Source organism: Podarcis melisellensis, assembly GCF_964234715.1.
Source record: "Podarcis melisellensis genome assembly, chromosome: 17".
Lineage (NCBI taxonomy): Eukaryota > Metazoa > Chordata > Lepidosauria > Squamata > Lacertidae > Podarcis > Podarcis melisellensis.
The window spans coordinates 11,298,086-11,316,213 of NC_138534.1; the positions used below are offsets into that span (position 1 = coordinate 11,298,086).

Below are 18,128 nucleotides of genomic sequence, written 5' to 3' on the forward strand. Positions count from 1 at the left end.
AAACTACCAGCATGAGTTTGACCAAACTGTGGGAGGCAGTGGAAGACAGGAGGGCCTGGCATGCTCTGGTCCATGGGGTCATAAAAAGTCGGACACAACTAAAGGACTAAACAACAACAACAGGATTTGGGGTTATTTGTGATCTGAGGGAAGAATATAAGCTGCAAAGGAATTCCTGGGTAGCCTAGCCAAACTATGGCAGTTAAGAGAGCCATTGTGGGTCGTTAACAAGACAATGGTACTTCCTGCCCTCAGGTGAGACACCAGAGACTGGAGATTTGGAAGGCTGTCGGGGTAACTGCTCTGGGGGAGGGCAAGGGGCTTCTGGGAAGAAGAAAGGGTGGGCTCCATCTTGGCAAGAGAGAAGGACTGCCCGCAATGTTTTGGATTATGCAGTAAGATCTGGACCCACTCCATGCAGACCGAGGGTGTAAATAGGTGTGTGTGTTTGTGGGAAATCTATTACTTAAAGCACAACTGCCACCACTGTGTCTTCTATTCTCAAACGGGACACAGACCCTATGTAGGCACCTGAGATCCTATTATGGTATGTGCTCTTGCCACAGCTTGGCAGAGAGAGAGGGGCAGGTGCCAGACTTTTGTAACAATAGTTATATGAGCGAGAAGGAGACATTCTTCCTCACCCCGGTTTCCTTTCCTAAAGCACTTGCAGGTTCTTGACAAGAGTGGCTCTGTTGTTTTTGTTTTTTGTTAAGGAGGCAAATGGATTTCCTGCCCTTTCCTTGTGCTTTTAAAAGTTATGATTCCATCATGTATTTGTGCTGTTGTTCTTAATGATACAATGGAATTAGAAGTCATACCTCGGAAGTTGAATGGAATCCGTTATGGAAGTCTGTTTGACTTCCAAAACCAAAGCGCGGCTTCTGATTGGCTGCAGGAAGCTCCTGCAGCCAATCGGAAGCTGCGGAAGTCCCGTCAGATGTTCGGGTTCCAAAAATAGTTCACAAACTGGAACAGTCACTTCCGGGTTTGCGGTGTTCAGGAGCCAAAACATCGAGAACTAAGCTGTTCGAAAACCAAGGTACGACTGTAATTAAAAGTTAAGTGCTCTTGAAAGAAGGAATGATGTAGTTCAAAGCAGCTGAGCACGCTAAGGTGAGGGGAACTAAGGGGGGGGGACAAGATACAAAAATACCCCTCACCTCCCCTTTACAGATCACAGGACACTTTAAAGCAGCCTTCTCATACCTGATAAAGGTAAAGGTAAAGGTACCCCTGCCCGTTCGGGCCAGTCTTGCCAGACTCTAGGGTTGTGCGCTCATCTCACTCTATAGGCCGGGAGCCAGCGCTGTCCGCAGACACTTCCGGGTCACGTGGCCAGCGTGACAAGCTGCATCTGGCGAGCCAGCGCAGCACACGGAACGCCGTTTACCTTCCCGCTAGTAAGTGGTCCCTATCTATCTACTTGCACCCGGGGGTGCTTTCGAACTGCTAAGTTGGCAGGCACTGGGACCGAGCGACAGGAGCGCACCCCGCCGCGGGGATTCGAACCGCCGACCTTTCGATCGGCAAGTCCTAGGTGCTGAGGCTTTTACCCACAGCGCCACCTGCGTCCCCTCATACCTGATACTCTTCAGGTATTTTGGACTATAAGTTCCATTGAAATGCCTTGTTGCGAATGAAATTTGAAGATAGCAATTTGGGGGGCTGGAGGGGAGGATTCCCATGTTATGGAGAGTTAAGTGCTAATGGAAGAATAAAAATAAATAAACAGGTTGCTTGAATAGGTCTGGTTCAACTTCACATCCCAGGTTCAATCCTCAGCATCTTCAGGTAGGGTTGGGAGAGAATCCTTGTCTGAAACCCTGGAAATTGGCTACCAGTCCAGTGTAGACAATACAGAGCAAGATGGATCAATGGTCTGATTTGGTGATTTCCTGAGAAGCGACTCAAGCCATACAAACCAGCAAATCACAAGAACTGCTTTGTTCCATACCTGCGCTGCAGGGGGCATTATATTCGACAGCTGCATGGTCATCTGAGTGAGAGAGAAGAATTGCCTGTGAGATGTTACGTTCTCCTTTATTTCTATGCCACCTCGCTGCCCCAAATCCCAGGGCAATGAAGTAAAACGTGCAGCAACGTTTAAGAGAGCAAAATATCAGTAACATATTGAAAGCAATAACCCCCCCACAAAAAAATTAGAACACAAATAGGTCAAGGACCCCTGGACAGTTAAGTCCAATCAAAGGCGACTACGGGGTTGTGGCGCTCATCTTGCTTTCAGGCCAAGGGAACTGGCGTTTGTCCACAGACAGCTTTCTGGGTCATGTGGCCAGCAGGACCAAACCATTTCTGCCGCAACGGAACACCGTGACGGAAACCAAAGCACACGGAAACGTCATTTACCTTCCCGCCACAGTGGTACCTATTTATCTACTTGCACTTTGACGTGCTTTCGAACTGCTAGGTTGGCAGGAGCAACGGGAGCTCACCCCATCGTGGGGATTCGAACCGCCAACCTTCTGATCGGCAAGTCCTAGGCTCTGTGGTTTAACCCACAGTGCCTACTAATTACATTTCTTGCAATGTCCTGGAATGACACAACATTGGGAGCATGGTGGGAATTTAAAATGGCAGCTTAGAACCCAGCGATCTTGGGCTACTTAGAGCCCAGGGTAAATGTCAGCCGCAGTGGACCTTGTCAAGCTGTGGAGAGCCCTGGCAGCTGCCCATGGATGCCAGGTACTGGGGAAGAACAACTTTTAAAAAAACCACCACAGAATCAGAGCAGCTGAGAGACTGAAGCGTCCTGGCAAAGTTCTGTGGGAGCAAAAAGGCAGGACTTGCGGAGTCATGATGCAGTTGCATATTAACGGGGAGTAACCAATCAGATGCTTACCTGGATGGTAATAATCATAGACTTTCACTATCGCTGGCTTAAGATCTAGCACGTCAATTTCCTGCTCCACAGAGAAAACATAGGTTTGAACAGTGCTGTCCAACTAAAGAGAAACAGAGTGGGGCAAAATATCAGATCTAGCTCTTGCAAGCACTCCTACAGACCACAATCCTATTATACATACCTGCTTTTCCACATTCCTAGACTTCTGGAATGAAGTCTCTTAAGCCACCCCCTCCCAAGTGCTCCTGGTCCAAGTTTCATACCATAGTTCTCACCTGATCCAGGTAGATGCTGATCTTGTCGGGGTCAAATTCCACCTTCTTTACATTGGCTTTCCCTTCCAGCTGTCAGAATATAGAACAGCAGGACACAGTTAAGGAACATCTTGGTTGTGATTTTTGTTTATACCAGCCTTGTGCTACAGCCATTCATGAGATCTGTGCAGTCATGCAAAAGATGAGGTGTGGGCTGCTCAACCTACAGATTTGCATCTTTGTTTTAATACTAGGGATGGCCGAATTGTGGCCTGTAGGTTGTTTCCACCCCGTTACTTCCCTGGCTGGATCTTTTTGCTAGGCAGACCTGAGCCTCCATACATTCCACCTGGCAGAAACCCTTATTTGTTCAAAGGAGGAGAATGCCCCAAGACCTTTGCGCCTGGGAGGGCTGCCTGCCCTCAGAAATTGCACACTGTTTTTGGCCTAGACAGGACATAAGAGAGTAATTTCAAACAAGTGTCTCTCCATCTCATCTTGCACTAGAAAGGACGCCTAATAGGTTGTATAAGCAACACTTCAGACATGTGTTCTCCTTTTTCTTTTGCCAGGGGAACATTTCAGATTTTTCAGTGGGTAGATGCTTCCAGCAAGCCGGATATGGTGCCAATATGAGAGGATTTGAGGTAAACGGCCATAACTGGTTTTTCACAACAAGCCTAAAGCAGCATTTCCCAACAGATCATTAAAGGTAAAGGGACCCCTGACCATTAGGTCAGTTGTGGCCGACTCTGAGGTTGCGGCGCTCATCTCTCTTTATTGGCCGAGGGAGCCGGCGTACAGCTTCCAGGTCATGTGGCCAGCATGACTAAGCCTCTTCTGGAGAACCAGAGCAGTGCATGGAAACACTGTTTACCTTCCCACCAGAGCGGTACCTATTTATTTACTTGTACTTTGCTGTGATTTTGAACTGCTAGGTTGGCAGGAGCAGGGACAGAGCAACGGGAGCTCACCCCGTCGTGGGGATTTGAACCGCCGACCTTCTGATCGGCAAGTCCTAGGCTCTGTGGTTTAACCCACAGCACCACCCGTGTCCCCTAACAGATCATTACAAGTGTACAATTTATATGGCCACTAACAAATGTTAGAAATGCATCTTGCATACACTGAGGAAGGGCAGAAGATGGAGGTTCAGAAGACTTTCTCACCTTCTTCACAGACTTCTTGAGAGGTATGAATCCTGATACCATGTTCACTTCTATCAGGGCCATGTTGCTTGTCTTCCGTTGACCTGTGTAGCTATCAGAGGAAACGAATCAAGTTTCAGCAAAGAAAGCAACCCAGGGAGAGAGGAGGCTCAATGGCTAGCATTTCTTAACAGCTTCACAGAGCAGCTGGGTGCAATTCTTCATGCCACTAAAGCTTTACTGGCTGCTTCTCCCTGTGTTTATCTGAGCTCAGGAACCAACTGGGGTAAAATTCCATACCTCACTTGTAGATGGATGTCGAAAAATTTCCTGGAAACCTGGTTGCATTCCTTTGGTGACGTCTCCACACTCAAAGCAAAAACATTGGTCTGTTCAGGTGAGTAGTTAAATCGAAGGGTAGTCTAGGTGAAGAAAAAAGAATGCTATATTCCCAGCTCCTGTTACCTTGTAGCAACAATATCAAGCAAGTACTGTACTACATTGTGGAGAAAAAGCTTTTCATCCTTGCAATCTTAAAAAGCACAGTGGACAGATCTAGGAGTGGTATATTTGCACAGAGCTGTGGGGATTGCATGCACATGAAACATACGTATCATCCTTGCCAGTTTGCATTTCTTAGTACAGAAAGTATTGATCTGATGTGTAGAGATCTTTCCTATTCTAATTAATTCAAGAGGGTTCTGGAAGCTTCTCTGTGTGAAAGAAACAAGCAGAAGGCTCATGATGTTTGGGTTATTCCTTCAGAGAAGCAGAGTACAGCTGGCTTAAACTGGTTCTATTATCTCCTTTGGAAAGGTAATGCGGACTATAAAAGGAAGGCCAGAAGGAGCCTGGGTTTCACTTTCTTTTTTGATCTCTCTTCCTTCTGGTGTGGTGTTCTGTATATAGTGTTGAGTTTTGGTCTTATTATAAGTTATTGTAAGTTTACGTGAAGTCTGCTGCAACTGGATTTCTTATGGACAGTGCCAATCCTGGATGCATTAGATTTGTGACCATTATGCTCATTTGCCTTCAGTGGCAGTAAAGCTCTGCTGGAAGAAATATTAATTGCCTCTGGTCTATTTTTTGGAGGTGGGAATCCCGCAACGTGTTTAATTTTTTACCCTGCCAACTATACGTTGGAGTTCTGCTCTGGATAAATATCGAGTAGAATTTCGATGAAACACCTTTATTTTCATAGCTACTCATCCCCTGTGATTTCCATGAGATTACCTGCACATAAGCACATCCGTCCCCCGACATCTCCACTTTGTATTGACCAGGAACCTCTGCGAGAGGAGCCTGTTGCAACACCAGCCGGTTCTGCTTGTTCACATGGAATTCGCGCTGGAAACCCCCACTGGATTTCACCAGGACCTTCACATCGCCTGTTTCACGATAGGTCAAGGCTGCGTACTTGGGTAAAGCCTGCAGGGCAACCACTGTGTCCTGGGGGAAAGCAAACCGTCATCTTGGGTGTGGTAGGTGCAAGATTCTTCTTTAAAACCATCAGATAAATCACCCATTACTGGGAATTTTTGCAATGTGTAGCAGTCATTCTCATGCATAGGTAAGCGTAGCTGTTTGCAATGAATGAATGTGCAGGGAGATTATAAACAGGCACGGTTATTGATTATTTAGATATGTGACTCCACATCTTCACGTGCATATCTGCATGGAACAGTCCTGTGCTGAATTATGCAACATGCCTCACTTAAATATTTTATCCCCCTTTTCCATAGTGTTCCAAATGCTATCCTTCTTCATCATATTTTTATGGGTCTTCATTCCACACCATGATTTTGTGGCCCAGTTTGACACAAGGCATATAATAGTGTGATTTGCCGAAAGATTAAAATCTAATCAGTTCCCCTATTCATTTATTGCATCCCATGACACTTTACTTTATGTGGTCCACTTAGTATCATGTTCAATAATTTCAACAAATAAACAAACATTTTAAAACAAAAATTGTCACCAATACTGATTGCATTAGCCGAGGCAAATTCAAGTCCTTCAAAGTAGTGTGACAAGCCTCTGCTGCCAGAATATATTTGTGTTATTGTGTTATGGAAACACCAAAATGTACTCGACAAAGAGGAGCTCTCCTTGTCCGAGATGCCTCCCCTTTCTACAGAGGACAAATCTTGCCTCTTACCTGTGTGGAAGAAAAGCCTCCGTATGGATTCTGTGCTTTGGTAAGGGAACGCACTATCTGGGAGGCATATTTGATTTCATCGTTGGACACCTCTGGCTTGGAGAGGTAACTCAAGAGAAAGTAGGCTGTTGTCTCTACATCTGAGAGGGATATGGCCCCATCTACAAAGGAGGAGGAAAGAATGAAGGAGAACATCGTTCAGTAACAGAACATAAAAGTAAGCCAGCTCTACTGCTCCATAATAACCCAAATCCTTCTCCATTATCCCTGAGAATCCAAAGACCCTGATAATTCTGGAGGGTTTATTTTCTTATTTCGCAGAGATTGAAAAAAGACATTGTCAGAGCTGCCTCTAGGTCCCAGCTCACAGAGGACCAACGCTAGTCAGTAATAATGTACAAAAGTCTTTATTGAAGTTCAGTTTCCATTTCCAAGCCGCAGCGTGCAGCTCTACGTCTTAGAACCTAGATCGGGGAAGCTCCGTCTGAGTCTCCACCCCCTGTACACCAGTTTAAGACTCTAGCCTTACTCCACCTCTTCCGTTGCTCCTTCCTCCTCTGAGTCCTTCTGCCCCCCGGGGTCTCCTCCTTTCTGGACTCTTCTGACGCTGACCCCCCTGACTCTTGTCCCTCCTTCCGGTGGGCTTTAGGACCTGGCTCCCTATCCAGGCTACCTGCTGTGCCGCTCGCCTGTACATTTGAACTTGGCGCGCGCGCCCAGCCTCCAACTTTCCTCTCGACCGTTTCCGCGCTCTCCGATGGAGGCGTGGTCAATCCTGACTCATCTCCTCCCGCTGGCGGTGAGCAGCCTGATCCCGATACCTGGGACTCCTCCCCCCCACTGCGCTCTGGTGGGGAAGCTGGTCCTGATTTCCAACTGCTGCTCTCTGAGTCCCCTCTGGCCCCTTCTTCCTGGGGTGTCCCCCTAGGCACCCCCCTTGCTCTGACCATGGGCGCCCCCTTCTGTGAATCTTCCGATTCGCTGGAAAGACTCAGGGACCTCGGACCACTGTCATCGCTTACGCTCCCTTCGGATTCCTCCCCCTCGCTCTCCATTTCCTCCCTCTCCTGTGCCTCTGCTCCTGAGCCCCTGACAGACATGAATGTATAAGTTTAGACGGGAAAGGCAGCAAGTGAAGTGCTCAGAATATAAGAACTCAAGAGTGGCTTGTGAGAGCCATGCAGTTTAACTCCATCAGCTCAAATCTCTTTACAAGCTGAGCTTCTCAGATAGACTAGAGTGAAAAGGCTTGATTACCTATTTCCTCCCAAGGTAAGGGGAAGTGGCCTCACTAAGCCTGGCAGGACAGCTTACTCCATGGTATTAACCACTTCATGCATTGATTAGACTTAAGCATGTTGTTTATATGAGGCTGGTTATCCCATAGCACCTTCAGAGGAAAGGGCTAATATTCAGAATGGGGCATCGGAAAGGAAGCCTGGAAACCAGGCTTGCAAAACAGCAAGCTCCAGAACAAAGATTGTACTGAATGAAATAATCCCTCCTACCTGTTTTTTCAGCCTGTTCATCTAAGGCTGTTAAGAGCTGCTGCCGTATCTCTGTGTCTCCAGCCAAAGTGAAGACATAAGCTAGCAAAGCCTTGGAATAGCTGCTCTCTGCAGAACTTAAGTTCTTCTTAAGGCAGGCTAAGGCGTTCTCTACCATGGTATCCTTTAAAGTAATTTTTTTAAAAAATAAAATGACTCAATTAGCTTGCAGCTTGGATATGATTTCATAATATCCTATATGAGGGGGCAGGCTTTATATTACCACATCTTATGTAAATGAATTGCATAAAATATAGGGAAATAAATTGCTGTTAGTCGCCCCAAGACATTATGATGATATGGCAGCAGAAAAATCCACATAATGCTATATTATATTATAGAGTCACAGTTTATGGTTAGAAAATTGTTAAACAGGCTGATAGAGTGTTGGCAGTGTTGGAGAGGTAAGCTTCAGGATGCTGAGCAAGAAATTGCTTAAACCCAAGAAGCTGACAAGTGCTGCACATTTTTCTTTCATAGACTTTGCTATTGACCTCTCCAATTGACCTGAAATCCCCCAGTCAGGCATGCTCCTGCACCTTTAACTTTCATACGAAGCAGTTCTTGGCATTGCCTTCTCAAAATGTAATCAAATTCAGTTAACAAAATAAACATGGTTTAGCACAGGGGTCAGCAAACATTTTCAGCAGGGGGCTGGTCCACTGTCCCTATAGAAGGGGAAAAAATAATCATAGTGGGCATTTATGCTCCAAATAATAATAAATAATAAAAGCACACATTCTACTCGTGTAAAAACACCAGGCAGACCCCACAAATAACCCAGAGATGCATTTTAAACAAAAGGACACATTCTACTCATGTAAAAACATGCTGATTCCCGGACAGTCTGCAGGCTGGATTGAGAAGGCGATTGGGCCAGATCCAGCCCCTGGATTTGCCTACCCAAGGTTTAGCACAGGCTTCCTCAATCTCAGCCCTCCAGATGTTTTTGGCCTACAACTCCCATGATCCCTAGCTAGCAGGACCAGTGGTCAGGGATGATGGGAATTGTAGTCTTAAAACATCTGGAGGGCCAAGGTTGAGGAAGCCTGGTTTGGCATGTTAAGGGCTTTCAATGCTTACTCAACTGCCTAAATGCCAGGAAATGGATGAATCAGTTCAGTTGCCTTGATGGCTTCAGTTGCAAAGTGTGCACAACATACTGTTATGAGTTGTGGGGGTGGGGTGTCAGTCCGGATGATGCCCTGAGTCCCTTCCAATTTTCGGAATCCTGTATCTGTTATGGTAGAATGCATGGCAGCAAGCTTGCCAAACCAATTCCTTTGTCCAGCTAATGGCTTTGGCTGACTAGCTTATCACCATGAGGAGCATAATAAAATAAGTTGCTCTGTGGCGTAGAACAAATGAGTGGGCCCTTCCCTGCCCCTCACCTAACTGCTAAGTAGGAGGACTGTTATGTACTGAGCTGAATCCTAGAACAATAGGATCTAGAATACAGCAGTCTGATTAGTCCGCAGGAGCCATCCAATCCAGCTCCAGGTGGAAGTAAATCAGCGACCTGACTGGCCTGTAGGAGCAGCCAATCAGGCTTCTGGAGGAGGTGAATCCACATCCTGATTGGCCTACAAGAGCAGCTCGGAATTAGCCAATCACGCAGGGCCCATTGTGTAAATAATGTATATAAAGCTAGATGTTTTGGGGAAAGTTTCATTCATTGCTACTATGAGCTGAATAAAGAGCATGAAATTCACACTCGACTTTGAGTATATTTCAAGGACAAAATAAAAATAATAATAATAATAATAATAATAATAATAATAATAATAATAATATATTATTTATACCCTGCCCATCTGGCTGGGTTTCCCCAGCCACTCTGGGAGGCTTCCAATAATACACTAACATACAATAACCTATCAAACATTAAAAGCTCCCCTAAACAGAGAGACTGATTGGTCCTCAGGAGTCACCCAATCCAGCTCCAGGTGGAAGTGAATCAGCGACCTGACTGGCCTGCAGGAGCAGCCAATCAGCAACCAGAGAGTTCTGTGCGAGTTGCTAGAAACGGACACACACAGACATGCTTGCTCTGTTCTGCTTCCAAAGCTCGCACTAATGTAGAAGCAATATATTTTGGGGTGTTAATGCTCCTCCATCCTATGCTCAGGTTGTACATATAGGTAAAAAGAACTGTATATCCTAAAGACAGTCCCCACTGACCTTCATTCCAAGGAATTTGACCTCTGGGCAAGTGCTTGAACCCCAGGAATCTCTTGCTGCATGGAGATTGGGGTGGCATGTATAAATATCTTTAAAGCACACTCAAAGCGCATTCTTTTCCTTGAAGAAATCTGGGCAATTCTAACTCTATCCCTCAAAGAGTTAGAATTCTCAGCAACCCTTAACAAACTACAGGGCCCAGAATTATTTGAGGTGGGAAATGTCCTTTGAATGTGCACACAGCCCATGTGTCTATTTCAGTATACACATCTATTCCTTGTTTATAAAGTTCATCCTTTGGATCCTGGGTTAACAAAGGACTAATGCGGAAGGCCCAGAGGGAAAGCCAGAGGGACTTACATTCTTGCCCAGTTCCAGCAATGAGGCAGCAATGTAAGCTGTTAGTGAGAAGTCGTCATCCACACCGCCCTAAGAATGGAAGAGAGAAGTCAAGCCAGAGGACTATGAGAGCCATTTCCTCACAGTTTGGAAAGCAATGATCAGGCCTTGAGTATATGACTATTTTAAGCATCACTTATAAGCACCAATGTGATTCACTCCTGTCTGTGTGAAACTCCCACCTTAAATGTCAGGAAAGGTAATTTCAAGGTATCGCCCACGCCCCAAGGAAGTTTATACAAGGAGTGGCCAAAACATTCCTTAGTCAGGAAGAATCGGTCATGCAGCACAGGAAGCAGGAGAGAGATCTTGCAGAACTACATTGATTATAATTTGTTTTCTTTCTGTTAATCGAGATTTTCTGACAAAGGCACCAGAACATACTGAGCCTTGGTTGTTCATCAGCTACTGCTGTTTCGCAGGAAGGAAATAGCAAGCTGCCTTCTTCTGCAATTCTGCCTGACGGAGAAATGCAATTGCAGGGTGGGAGTGACCCTCAGCCTCCACTGCTGACCTTGCAAGGATGCTGAGAGAGGACAGGCAGCTCCCTTCTTGCACTTCTCAAGACAAAAGACAACAGGAGCATTGCTAACGATTGCTCCTCTGGACCCCTTTACTAAGAGAGCACCAGCATGGTCTAACCTGGGGACGGATTTATGGGCTTATATAAGCTTCCTGTTTCAGGTGTACAGAGATTTTTACTCCAAGTAAAAAAGACGTGGGTGGCGCTGTGGGTTAAACCACAGAGCCTAGGGCTTGCTGATCAGAAGGTCAGCGATTTGAATCCCGGCGACGGGGTGAGCTCCCGTTGCTCGGTCCCAGCTCCTGCCAGCCTAGCAGTTTGAAAGCACAAAGTGCAAGTAGATAAATAGGTACCGCTCTGGCGGGAAGGTAAACAGTGTTTCCGTGTGCTGCTATGATTTGCCAGAAGTGGCTTAGTCATGCTGGCCACATAACCTGGAAGCTGTATGCCGGCTCCCTCGGCCAGTAAAGCAAAATGAGCGCCGCAACCCCAGAGTCGTCCAAGACTGGACCTAATGTTCAGGGGTCCCTTTACCTTTACCTATCAGCTTCCTGTTTCAGGTGTACAGAGATTTTTGCTCCAAGTTTCTGGGAATGGATGTCTACATTAACAGCACAAAAAGAGGCAGAGTTTTCTGAGGTGAGCATGTTTTTTTTGGACAAGTGCCAATGCAGGTGTTCTGACAGACACTGTTTATTTTATTATACATGTAGTGCTGCTTCGTATAGTTAAAGCCATGGTTTTCCCAGTAGTAATGTATGGAAGTGAGAGCTGGACCATAAAGAAGGCTGATCTCTGAAGAATTGATGCTTTTGAATTATGGTGCTGGAGGAGACTCTTGAGAGTCCCATGGACTGCAAGAAGATCAAACCTAGCCATTCTTAAGGAAATCAGCCCTGAGTGCTCACTGGAAGGACAGATCATGAAGCTGAGGCTCCAATATTTTGGCCACCTCATGAGAAGAGAAGACTCCCTGGAAAAGACCCTGATGTTGGGAAAGATGGAGAGCACGAGAAGAAGGGGATGACAGAGGACGAGATGGTTGGACAGTGTTCTCGAAGCTGCAAACATGAGTCTGACCAAACTGCGGGAGGCAGTGGAAGACAGGAGTGCCTGGCGTGCTCTGGTCCATGGGGTCACGAAGAGTCGGACACGACTAAACGACCAAACAACAACAACAAAGTGCTGCTTGGTACTACAATGAATAAGCGTGGGTGGTGCTGTGATCTAAACCACTATGCCTCTTGGGCTTGCCGATCGGAGGGCTGGCGGTTTGAATCCCTGTGACAGGGTGAGCTCCCGTTGCTCTGTTCCAGCTCTTGCCAACCTAGCAGTTTGAAAGCACACCTGTGCAAGTAGATAAATAGGTACCGCTGTGGTGGGAAGGTTAACAGCATTTCTGTGCGCTCTGGTTTCCATCATGGTGTTCTGTTGCGCCAGAAGCAGTTTAGTCATGCTGGCCACATGTCCCTGAAAGCTGTGGACAAACACTGGCTCCCTTGGCCTGAAAGTGAGATGAGTGCTACAACCCCATAGTCGCCTTTGACTGGACTTAACTGTCCTGGGGTCCTTGACCTTGACCTTTTACCTTTTTACCACGAATATCTGTCATGGCTTTAGCAGCATGTTCAAGAAGCTTCATACACAGGGCATCAGAGGAATCCCTAAGCTAGCTTGTGCAATATGACCAGACCAAGCCAGGGTCATTAAGAAACAGATCAGGACCATTGAGAGCCATTGGCAATGCCAGAGAACTGCCCCTCTCTTGCCCTGAGGCGTGAACAGAGACTGGGGGTTTGGAAGGTTGCTAGGGTAACGGGGTGTGAGGTGACAGGAAAAGAGAGTTTTTAGCAGGATGTTCTGGGAAGAAGAAAGAGTGGGATCCATTTTGGGGAGGCTGGCTTGGGGAGATGTCTTGGACTCCATGGCTGCACTGCTGTGGAGAACAAGACCCTCTTGAAGTGACCATACTGTAAGATCTGGTCTCCTTCCATGCAGACGAAAAGTGGAAGTAGGTGGATAAACCATATTTCTTAAAGCCACGAGAGTCTTTGACACGTCTCAATTCTCCAAAGGATCACAGGCCCTGGAACCCCCTGTAGGTTTGCTACTGCTCAGCAGAGAGGAGGAACCAAACGTTTGTAAAAGTATGATGCTGTTATCATAATTCACAGTGCTCTTACCTTGAGGGCATTGTTGAAGAGCCTCCCCACACTTTCAAAGCAGCCGCTGGGAAGTTGGTGCTTCCCCAGCCAGCCTACAGCCTCCTGAATGTGCTTCTCATCAACAGAGATGTAGGCATTTGCATGGCCCAAGGCCTTAACCACAAAAGCAGTCAGCCTGCAGAGCGGGAGAGAAAGCGGAGGAGGAGAATCAGCTCCAGTCTCAGACCCACTCAAAGCAACAGCCACACCTTTGCCCAACTGGCACCAGCTGAGCTTACTCACCAGGTATTGCCTTCAGCATCGCTCTTCCCAAAGGCACTGTAGGAGCCATCGTCATGTTTGTAGAGCAGCTCACGTTGGTACCCTACAGGAAACAGGGAAGAATCAGTACTATCAGTTTGGGAATGTGCAATTTAATGAGGCTGGTTTGCTAGATGCAGTGAGTAGTAAAAAAAAGGTAAAGGTACCCCTGCCCGTATGGGCCAGTCTTGCAGACTCTAGGGTTGTGCGCCCATCTCACTTAAGAGGCCGGGGGCCAGCGCTGTCTGCAGACACTTCCGGGTCACGTGGCCAGCGTGACGAAGCTGCATCTGGTGAGCCAGCGCAGCACACAGAAACACCGTTTACCTTCCTGCCAGTAAGCGGTCCCTATTTATCTACTTGCACCCGGGGGTGCTTTCGAACTGCTAGGTTGGCAGGCGCTGGGACCGAGCAACGGGAGCGCACCCCGCCGCGGGGATTTGAACTGCTGACCTTTCGATCGGCAAGCCCTAGGCGCTGAGGCTTTTACCCACAGCGCCACCCGCGTCCCTGCAGTGAGTAGTAGTAGTAGTAGTAGTAATCATAATATTTCTACCGTGCCTGTTTTGCTGGGTTTCCCCAGCCACTCTGGGCAGCTCCAAACAGAATATTAAAAACGCAATAAAACATCAGATATTAAAAACTTCCCTAAACAGGGCTGCCTACAGATGTCTTCTAAAAGTCAGATACAGTGGTACCTTGGTATTTGAATGGCTTGGCTCCCAAACGAATTGGCTCCTGAACGTCGCAAACCCAGAAGTGAGTGTTTGCAAACGTTTTTCGGAAGCTGAATGCCCGATGTGGCTTCCGATTGAGTGAAAGAAGCTCCTTCAGCCAATCAGAAGCCATGCCTTCGTTTTTGAACCGTTTGGGGAGTCAAACAGACTCCCGGAACAGATTAAGTTTGAGAACCAAGGTACCACTGCAGTTGTTTATTTCCTTGACATCTGATGGGAAGGCGTTCCACAGGACGGGCGCCACTACCGAGAAGGCCCTCTGCCTGGTTCCCTGTAACCTCACTTCTCACAGTGAGGAAATTGCCAGAAGGCACAGTAAACAAGGACAGGCACATAGGCCAGCACTCTAAACGCTACATCACAGTGGCTCTCCTTTGTATCCTATCCTTGCAATTAACAGCTGGTATATATGGGGCTTTTTCTAGAAAAATAGCACCGCTATTCCATCCCCCTTTGCTATCTGCACAGTCCATGCCAACCCTCTCCTCATTTTTGTGACAGAGAAATGCTCTACTCACCACTCTTCATGTATTCTATTGCCTTCTCTTTGATCTCAGGAGTCACTTGGTTCGTTTTCTCCAGGTATTGGAGGACAAAGATGTTGGGAACAAATTTTACCATGTTCTGCTCACCACAGCCAAAGGGCATTTGAAGTAGCTGGTCTATGTTTTCTAGCGCAGCACCCATAATGTCTCCTGGATGTTGACAAAACGATGGAAGAAAACGTTGTGAGCCCTTTCCCCAAACTCCTGAAGAGAATCTAGGAAAAATCTCCTCTCTGCTAGCAACCTGCCACCTAAAATTATGCTAGCAACCTGCCACCTAAAACTATGTCCAATAAAATCTGCTTGGATAAGCCCAGCATCTGCACGGCCAAACTTGTCAAGAAGTCCCCATGCATCCAAGGCCTTGTCAGGCATCAACATGGGCATCTGATCTGGAATATCCTTTAAAGCATGTTTTTGCCTTGGAGGTTGTGTGGGGGACATTACTTTTGTTTAATGTGCATGTGGAGACAACAGGCTCTCCTCCAACACTATGCACTTTTATTTAAACATATAGAGATTATGATCAAGACCCCGGGATTCCTGATTGTGCTGGCTCTCCTCTGACGCTAAAGGAATGTGCACAGGACGGAGCCTGCCCCCAGGCTGCCCCTCTCTCTTATCCATCTTTGTTCTGTGTGGTTTGAATATCTGTAATGGACTCTCATCTCTCATGTGGCCAGAGATGGGGAAGAAATGTGGGGGCAAATTTCCTCACCAATGCAGGAGACAGTAGCTCGGCCAGAGCCCTCCACAACAGCTCCAGGCAGCTTTAGAGAAACCTCATCGTGAACTGGATCCCCTGAAAGGAGATGAAGAACAGGAATTAATGCAGTTGAAAACACTAACCAAGTGGTCATAATCTGCAGTTAGACTTGCACACAGTGAAGATGGGACTAGGAGCTTGCTAGCTCAGTGAGTCTGTTTTTAGCCACTATGTTCTCTCAGCTGTTGTTCCGCCCCCTCTCCATCCCATCCCTACTCCCCTTGGCAAGCAGAGAGACAGAGTGTGTGTCTTGGGTCTCTTTTACATCCCGCTACTGCCCTAGGGAAGAGACACGTCTCCAGCCCAATGACAAGCAGAGCAACACTTCTTCTTCTCTCCAACTTGCGTTCTCTGGGGCCCCATCACAAGCCAAGCTGCCCTGAGCAAGGGATGCAGCCTAAGCACACCTGAAGAGCAGAGGAAGGCATTGTGGGTCTCTTCTTCAAGGACGCCTTCTGGCTGTGGGAGGAAAAGAGAATGGGAGGGTGAGTGGGGCTGCTCTCTCAGGGGAATAATCTCCTTCTACCTTCTCTGCCTTTCCCCTGCTCTGTGTAAGAGCTCTCACAATCGCCAGGCCTTCCAACTGATCACAGCCCCTGGTTGACATCGCCTTAGACCTGGAAACAGGGAGGTTGTGCAAAAATACAAAGGCCCTCTCCTGCCCAGCACCCAATGAATACAATTCTCTCCCCCCCCCTAAAAAAAAAACCTGTTTAGGAGAGACCCAGAGTTCTGAATCAGTTGCTGGCACTTGATAGCTGTGAGCCAAAGTTGGACACCAGGGGCTGAAGGCCACATAGACACTGACCTTGACCAGCATGGATTTGACCACTGTGTCTGACCGGCCTCGTGCAGGTGTGGTCGAAATCTTATTGCCACACAGCTCATGTGTCTCCTCTGCCTCGGCGGTGATCGAGAGATTGACGTGCCCTAGAGGAAGGCAAAATTGGCATAGACCCATGATGAGTGCCAGGAGCTCTGGGAGGAGAAGAGGCTGATGTAGGGGACAGAGGTCGGAGTATAGTAATGTAGTACAGTATTTTAATATTTTTATTGGAAGCCGCCTAGAGTGGCTGGGGAAGCCCAGCCAGATGGGCGGGGTATAAATAATAAATTATTATTATTATTATAGAGGGTTCTTGAATGGAGATGGACCCCCAACCTCTCCTTTGTAGCCTAGTCCCCAAATCTGCCCTGATGCACAGCTGCCATTAGCAGAAATTGGGGAGGGACGCCATCTTGGATGGGGAGGAAACAAACCCATAGCACATTCAGCAGGGGGCATTTTTATTACTTTCCACATTCCACTAAATGCCTGCTTGGCTTCCAAACAGAAGAATCCGTTGGTTCTGCCAAGTGTCCTCAGATGACAAGGTCTTTGGGGAAGAAACAGAGGGACACTTGGCAGCCGCAAGTCTCCTCCCAGCCATTCAGGTGCCTCAACCTCACCCAGCTGAGTCGCCGTCACATTCCAGGAGAAGGTGTGGGCCTCCTCAGCACAGAGGCACGTGCTGAACTGGCAGGCTGGGCATGGCTTCACGTCCACCTCCTGAGACTCCAGCAGCTTCACTCTCACCTGGGAGATGCAGCAAAATGACCTTCGTGAAGCAGGCAGAGCAGCGAATCCAAGGCAAGGGGAAAACATTCAGAGAAGAGGCACGGGCAGCACAGGAGGTGGCCCTATGCTAGGAGTGAGATCCAGACCCCCATGCCTAGGGTGCCCCACATTGGGAAGCTGAGTAGGGTGTAGACTGTTCCCAGTAAGACCTCCTTGAGCTTTGGGGTCTCCTTGAGCTTTGGGGGCACCATATTAACATGTGGGGAATGCCACCCCAGATCAGATTGGCGAGATTTATTCACTCAACAAAGTTTATAGGAAGAACTCTATGCCATTTGCAAAAACCCTCAGGATTACGAGTGGGTGGCTTGGCTTCCTCACACAAACCCCTCATGGCTGTTCCTCTGTGAGCCCCTCATGAAGCTCTTCAGCTGGTGGTCTGAATCGCGGCTGTGGGGAAGAGGAAGGGGGCAGCAGATGGGCATCCCCAGGCCTTGGCAGCAGATCAGACTGGGTGGCTTTCTGGCCTCTTCTGGTCTCTTGCAGCAATAAGGCTGTGTTGCATATGGGGCTGTGCACACACCACACATTTAAAGCACACTCAGGGGTTGATGTGGGAGGAGAACTGCAGGTTCCCAGGACTGGGGGGCGAGGAGGGAATGTGCTCTATGGACCTCTTCTGCCATGAAGGGGATGGGCTGCCTTGTGCTTCCTGTTGTCCACACTTCTGTGGCACATCCAAAGTGGAGCTTCTGCTTCTTCACCCACAGCAAGAAATGCAAGCTGTCCCCTCAACACTGAACGCAGAGTGGTTGGGGGGAGGAGGGAAAAGTACTGACCTGTCCCTTGGGAGAGACAGGTGAGTGCAGGTGTAGGACGGGCAAGGCCCTGGTGAGGTCCAGCCCCCCAGCCTCCATCTCTATCTTGTGGGGTTCCCCCCATCCCTTTCTTTCTGGATACACATATAAGGGAAGCTTGTTT

General features: G+C 47.7%; 1 protein-coding gene across 1 annotated transcript in view; it reads right to left on the bottom strand.

The window, feature by feature from the left end:
• The window catches only part of LOC309360305 (alpha-2-macroglobulin-like protein 1), a 61,567-nt gene that overhangs the window by 1,457 nt on the left and 41,982 nt on the right, over positions 1 to 18,128 (bottom strand). The window contains exons 21-36 of the mRNA XM_081894995.1: positions 17,039 to 17,165; positions 16,398 to 16,519; positions 15,997 to 16,048; positions 15,542 to 15,625; positions 14,797 to 14,973; positions 13,524 to 13,605; positions 13,260 to 13,416; positions 10,515 to 10,583; positions 7,935 to 8,097; positions 6,427 to 6,587; positions 5,502 to 5,717; positions 4,569 to 4,690; positions 4,290 to 4,380; positions 3,142 to 3,210; positions 2,864 to 2,966; positions 1,958 to 1,999 (exon numbers count right to left, since the gene is read on the bottom strand). Of these exons, the coding sequence (XP_081751121.1) occupies positions 1,958 to 1,999; positions 2,864 to 2,966; positions 3,142 to 3,210; positions 4,290 to 4,380; positions 4,569 to 4,690; positions 5,502 to 5,717; positions 6,427 to 6,587; positions 7,935 to 8,097; positions 10,515 to 10,583; positions 13,260 to 13,416; positions 13,524 to 13,605; positions 14,797 to 14,973; positions 15,542 to 15,625; positions 15,997 to 16,048; positions 16,398 to 16,519; positions 17,039 to 17,165 (1,837 nt within the window). The remainder of the gene's footprint in view (positions 1 to 1,957; positions 2,000 to 2,863; positions 2,967 to 3,141; positions 3,211 to 4,289; positions 4,381 to 4,568; positions 4,691 to 5,501; positions 5,718 to 6,426; positions 6,588 to 7,934; positions 8,098 to 10,514; positions 10,584 to 13,259; positions 13,417 to 13,523; positions 13,606 to 14,796; positions 14,974 to 15,541; positions 15,626 to 15,996; positions 16,049 to 16,397; positions 16,520 to 17,038; positions 17,166 to 18,128) is intronic.